The sequence below is a fragment of the Myotis brandtii genome, unplaced genomic scaffold, assembly GCF_000412655.1.
Source record: "Myotis brandtii unplaced genomic scaffold, ASM41265v1 scaffold163, whole genome shotgun sequence".
NCBI lineage: Eukaryota > Metazoa > Chordata > Mammalia > Chiroptera > Vespertilionidae > Myotis > Myotis brandtii.
Window position 1 is genome coordinate 226353 of NW_005355962.1, and position 6916 is coordinate 233268.

General features: G+C 34.8%; 1 protein-coding gene across 3 annotated transcripts in view; it reads right to left on the reverse strand.

Annotated features, from left to right (window-relative positions):
• USP6NL (USP6 N-terminal like) overlaps positions 1-6916 on the reverse strand; it is a 177709-nt gene that overhangs the window by 68091 nt on the left and 102702 nt on the right. For all 3 annotated transcript variants that reach the window (XM_005862286.2, XM_005862284.2, XM_005862285.2), the window contains one exon: positions 6693-6775. In XM_005862286.2, the coding sequence (XP_005862348.1) occupies positions 6693-6775 (83 nt within the window). The remainder of the gene's footprint in view (positions 1-6692; positions 6776-6916) is intronic.

The following is a 6916-nucleotide window of genomic DNA, read 5'->3' on the forward strand; positions in this document are numbered from 1 at the left end:
CGTGCACCGACTAGTATACATGTAACCACAGTCAGCCTGAGACAAAATCCAGGAGTACACAAACCTGGTCTTAGATTTCCAATTAACCAAATATTTCACATAATTTCCCTGTGGCAACCCCACCAGGATCTGGTTGCCTATCCACTCCCCATATCATGATACCCAGTTACTGAACTCCTACTATCCAAACATTTTTTAATGTTCATTTTAAATTTTATTTATTTAAAAATTAAGACACAATTGACATATAACAATGTGCTCCTTTTAGGCTATAACATAAAGATTTGATGTATGTATATATTCTGCAAATGATTATATTAGGTTTAGTTAACATCCATCAGCAACCATGCTTACAGATTTTTTTTCCTTATGATGAGAACTTTTAAGATCTACAATATACAATACAGTATTGTTAACTATAGTCACTATGCTGTATATTGCATCCTCAGGACTTACTTATAACTGAAAGTTTATACTTATTGAACACCTTCACCCATTACCCCCAACCCCCAGACATATGTCCTTGACCAGGAATTGAACCTGCAACCTCCTGGTGCATGGGACGATGCCCAACCAACTGAGCCACACCAGCCAGGGCCCCAACATCATTTACTGAAGAGACTACTCTTTCCCCATTGCATATTCTTGCCTCCTTTGTCATATATTAATATGTAGGTTTATTTCTGGGCACTCTATTCTGTTCAATTGATCTATGTGTCTGTTTTTATACCAATACCATAATGTTTTGATTATTATAACTTTGTAATACAGTTTGAAATCAGGAAGTGTAATGCCTACAGCCTTGTTCTTGTGCAAAATTGCTTTGGTAATTTGGGGTCTTTTGTGATTATATAAAAATTTTGTAATTGTTTATTCTATTTCTGTAAGACAAGCCATTGGAATTTTATAGGGACAGCATTAAATCTGTGTATTGCTTTAGGTAGAATGGACATTTTAACAATGTTAATTCTTCTAATCCATGAGTATAGAATATCATTGCACTCATTTGTATCTTCTTCCATTTCTTTCATCAATGTCTTACAGTTTTCAGAGTACAGATCTATTACCTCCTTGGCTAAATTGATTCCTAGATATTTTATTCTTTTTGATGTAACTGTAAATAGAATTGTTCTCTTAATTTCTGTTTCTGATAGTTTGTTACTGGTATATAGAAACGCAACTAATTTTTTGTATTTTGAGTTTGTATCCTGCAACTTTACTGAATTTGCTTATCAGTTAACAGGTTTTTGTTTGTTGTTTTTTTGGTGGAGTCTTTGGGGCTTTTCTATATATAAGATCATATTATCTGCAAATAGAGACAGTTTCATTTCTTCCCTTCTGATGTGGATGCCTTTTTTTTTTTTTCCTCTTGCCTTTTTGATATGGCTAGGACTTTCAGTCCTATATTGAAAAGAATTGGTGAGAGTGGGCATTTGATTTTAGAGGAAAAGCTTTCGGTTTTTCCCCACTGAGAATGATCTCAGCTGTGGATTTGTCACATATGGCCTTTATTATGTTGAGATACAGTCCCCTCTACCCATTTTGAGAATTTTTTCATGAATGGATGTTGAATTTTGTAATAAGCCTTTAGAATTCATAGATGGATGACAGAGCTCAAGAATTTGGTCAATCCACATGGATTTTCATGCATTATTGCTCCATACTTAAAAGCTTTTATACAAAATCTGCTGTGTGTACAACACTCATCTCCAAAAAACAATTCCTCCTCAAATCTCTGTAGTGGCATACATTGATTTTCACAGCCTCCCAAGGAGAAAGCAGGGGAATACTGCCTTACCAACAGCTACACAGAGTGTCTAGATATACATGTAAAGCACTGCACCAACCTCAGGCACAGGTGCTGACATATTAAAGAACACACAAATATTGCTGAATGAATATATGAAGGGGAGGATGAATGCATGCCTGCATGCATGTGAGCATCTTTACCTTGTCACCTAAATATCCTTCAAGTAGGAAAAAAAAGGACCAAAATCTGGGTGAGTGGACTATTCCTTTAGGTCAGCAAACTACAGGCATAGATCAAATCCGGCCCACTGCCTGTTTTTGTAAATGAAGACTTATTAGAACACTGACACACTCATTCATTTATGTATTGTCTGTGGTTGTTTTCATGCTACAATGGTAGAGTTGAATAACTGTGACAAAGAGTCCATAAAGCCAAAAATATTTCATACCTGGCTCTTTATAGAAAATTATTGCCTCCCCCTGCTTGTTCTTAAAAAATATGTTTTTAATACATATCAAGTAAATTAAAAAAAAATTAGTGTCAGTATGAGAATTCGTATCAATTGGCTTCATTTTTAAAGAAGTGATGTAAACAAAGGTTTATGCTCTAAGGCAGTGGTTCTCAACCTTCCTAATGCCGCGACCCTTTAATACAGTTCCTCATCTTGTGGTGACCCCCAACCATAAAATTATTTTCGTTGCTACTTCATAACTGTAATTTTGCTACTGTTATGAATCGTAATGTAAATATCTGATATGCAGGATGTATTTTCATTGTTACAAATTGAACATAATTAAAGCATAGGGATTAATCACAAAAATTACATGTAATTATATATGTGTTTTCCGATGGTCTTAGGCGACCCCTGTGAAAGGGTCGTTCGACCCCCAAAGGGGTCGCAACCCACAGGTTGAGAATCGCTGCTAAGGGAAAGAAGCACCTAGACACTGCTCAAAGAAAACACCAAGCTGACAGTAAGAAGCTATGCCTCACAGAAACACAGTAAGTAAAAACAGCAACAACATAGTCACCCCTGGAAAGAGAGGAACTTTAACTGGATCTATCTTTTCATCTGCTATTAAATATAGAATTACTAATTAGAATATATGTGTCTGTAATTTTTCAATAGTTCAGAGCATTTCTATAACTTGAAATAAACTTTCATTTGGAAACTTAAAATTTAACTTGTTAGAATCAGTTAAGCTGAATATACTGACTAAATGTTTTTTCTATTTTTGTAGTAGACTTATTCCAGTCAAAATTATTAGTTGAGTAGAAAGAGTTCTTAAGCCCTTGTCATCAAGAGAGATATTTTTTAAAAACAAAAACACCTTTATTCTGGCTCTCCAGTATTTATATAGACATCATAAACTACAATCAGTTAAATTTTATAAACGTATGCTAGTACATTTTGATAACTAGTTGAAAACCTGAAGCTTGGTATTAATTTTATCTTTATTTTTGGTACATTTTCCTTCTAATTCTTCTATTAATAACTTGTGACCTAAAAACATTATCTATCATTATCCAAATACCAAGCATTCTTTGTGAGCAGAGTAGCACTGGCTATTTTTGATAAAAATGTTGAAAGTTCTCTAACTTTTTAAATAAGCTCGATTTCTCCACTCTCAGATGCAATGCAGTCTCAGCATACAGACTGGGGATAGCACCCCATTTCTGAGTACTTAACAAAGATATTCTTGTTCCAGCATCAAGCCAAGCTGGTTTGGCAACAGTTTTCATATTTATTGTGAAATCTTTTACAAAACCAAGTTATTCCTGTACTGCATTTGTTAATTACTGTCATCCTTCCCCACATATCATAACAAGTAATTTAACTTACTAAAACTATAATTAGATATGAAGTCAGCAGCCTTCAGAGAAGGCTACAAAGTTAGTTTTTGCTATTGCATTGTATTGACATTGACACTTAAAACCCAATTTCATTAGAGAACCAATCAAAAATTTCAAAGAACTAAGACAGCAGAAAGAAATGCTCTTTTGATCAAGTTGTGACAGGAAGCAATATCTAAACGCCTAGGCCATGTGACTTTATTCAATAGCACTCAAAAAACTCCAGTCCACAGTGACAGCAATAAAAGCCACCAGCAGCGACCTCTGCAGAAAGCGTTTTACTGAAATTAGACATTGTAACAAAAATCAATGACTTCGGTGAAATTTAATAAAGTCTAACATTACATTAAAATCCATTTCTATGCTTCATTATTTTCATTTCTGCTGCCTGCCTTGGAACTGCATCATAGAGTAAATTTTTAAAAAATTACTATGTCAGTATGAGAACTCGTATCAATTGGCTTTGTTTTTTAAAGAAGTGATGAGCTTAGCTATCTGAGCATACCTCAGTACATGTGATCAGTTCAAACAGTATCCCTCTCTTAGGCACCCTTTTTTTCTTTCTAGGCATTTCAAAGCCTTCTACTAGGTTTCTCTTATTAAAACACAGGAGAGCAGAAAAGACAGTGCAATGCAGAAGTTCAGAACACAGGCTCTGCTGTAGGACTGCCAAGGCCCACAACCCAGATCTGACACTGTCAGCACGACTTGGGCAAGCTGCATGACCTCTTTGTGCTTCATTTTCATCTGAAAAAAATGATGAAAAGACTACCTATCTCACAGTTTTTTGAGAGAATTAGTTAATCCATGAAAAGAGCATAAAACAGTACCTGTTACACAGTAAGGGCTCAATAAACATTAACTAATATTATTAAGACAGATTATTGACTGACTTTTTCTCCACTAGTGCCAAATGGACCGCAGCACAGATAAAAAAACAACAACAAAATAACTGAGTGCGATTTTTAGACTGCCAAGTACAGGCCAGAAACTCACTCAAGATGTTCACAGCAATGAGAAAAGAGAATTTAGGTAATTACTAGACCCTTTCCGGGAATTCACAGGTTTTTCATATGTATTTTGTACTATATTAGATCATTTTATGATTAAACCATCTCTTAGAGTGGTTCACTCCCATCAGAGGAGGTCAAAATCAGCTGAGTTGTATTCCACCTGCTAAATCAAAATATGGGATAGACCCCAGAAATCTATTTTTAAAAAATAAACAGTTCCCAGCTGACTCTAATGTGCAGGCAAGTTTGGGACCCACTGATCTTGACCAGGCTAAATGATCAATTTGTCCTTCAAAACTCCCTCACATACCTCAGATCTGCCTGTTAACCCACACAAATGTGTAATCATTTCCTGCCATATTGGTGGCCAACCTTGATTTACTTAAAAAAAAAAGTGGAAGTGGAGGGTTAATTTAAGAACAGTATTTTCATCATAGTTAAATTCTGCTCTGTTACTCTGCTGAAATTCAAAGTCTTCTAATTATAACTACTCAGGAGAACATTTTGGGTCTGCTAATGTCATGTCTTTAAATATAATAACAACACCTGATATTTGTCCAGACCTTTATGGAGTATTCTATCATTTTATGTCTTCAAAGCTTCCACGACACTGTCAGCATGCAGAGTAGTTTTATATGAGGTATGAAATGGTTAACTGAGCCAGTGAAGACACAAGAAAAGCATATATTCTCTAACTTTCAGAACTGTTCTGTTTATCTATTTGCTTATTTTTCCCTGAGAAAAACATTACACAACCAAATACTGTCTAAATGCATGAAGACTAAACAGAAGGAGAGAACAAGTTCTGCGTACTATAAGTTCCTGCTATGAACTATACAAAAAACTGTATTTTTCCTTCAACATTTAATCATATATCATAAAATAAAAATATCTGGCTTCTTCCTATTTATAATAAACAAGACTGAAAAAATACATCTGAATGAGAAGTTAATCACTGAACTGTATGGAACAAACACACCACAGAAATGAAGAGAAGTATCCAGTCTATGGGAACCTGACTAGACAATGCCAGGATCAGAACAGGCAAATTCACATCATTAGCAGGATGTTTCTAAGAGTCAAAATCCTTTTAACCACTCTATTTTGTAATGGTCTAGACCAGTGGTTCTCAACCTTCTGGCCCTTTAAATACAGTTCCTCAGGTTGTGACCCCAACCATAAAATTATTTTCGTTGCTACTTCATAACTGTAATTTTGCTAGTTATGAATTGTAATGTAAATATCTGATATGCAGGATGGTCTTAGGCGACCCCTGCGAAAGGGTCGTTCGACCACCAAAGGGGTCGCGACCCACAGGTTGAGAACCCCTGGTTTAGACCACTGTCAACTCTTTATATAATATATTCAGGATGAATGGAATTAATTTTGAGAAGCAAATGCCTAGCTGGTATGGCTCAATGTCAACATATGAACCAGGAGGTCAAGATCCGATTCCAGGTCAGGGCACGTGCCAAGGCTATGGGCTCGATCCCCAGTAAGGGGCGTGCAGGAGGCAGATGATCAATGATTCTCATCATTGATGTTTCTATCTCTCTATCCCACTTCCTTCCTCTCTAGAAATCAATAAAAAGTATATTAAAAAAAATTTTTTTGAGAAGCAATAACATGAATACATTAACATGAATACAACTATAAGGAAGATCAATGGCATATTTTTTTCATTGCTCAATTTCAGGCTGCATAACACTAAAGTCCTAATAGCTAATTATTCTTAAAATGCATTTCTATAAAATAAAATGTTTTATAATTATTTTTGAAATACAAATTTTTATTAATTTCCATTTAATTCTGATAAAAGTATTAATCCAACTCATTTATTGCACTAAATGTTCTTACTAAAATGTAACAAATAGTGATAAAGATTGTATTCGTACAAAATAGTTGAATTTCAATGATAGAGGCTAAAAATGCCAGGAATGCAATAACAAAAAGCATGTTGCAGGACCAGTCTTGGAATCTTATTCACAACAGTGCTAGTAAAAATAAATAAAATATAACAGGTGTCTGCAAAAGCATCATAATAAAAAGATTAGCTTTCAATCTATGCAACTTACTGTAAAAAGCCAAATCTATCCGTGACTTTGTAAACAAGGTAATCAGCATCTTCCCAAGGTTCAATCTCTGCACCTTCTCGTCCCTATAATAGTGAATAAAGAAGGGTGTTATTAGAAATCTATAAACCTGAGTAATTTTTCAAAAAAAAGACCAAAATCAAGGAGTTCTTTTTTTATGTATTAACAGTAAGAGCTAGAAATGAGGCACTATCCACTTAACTTTA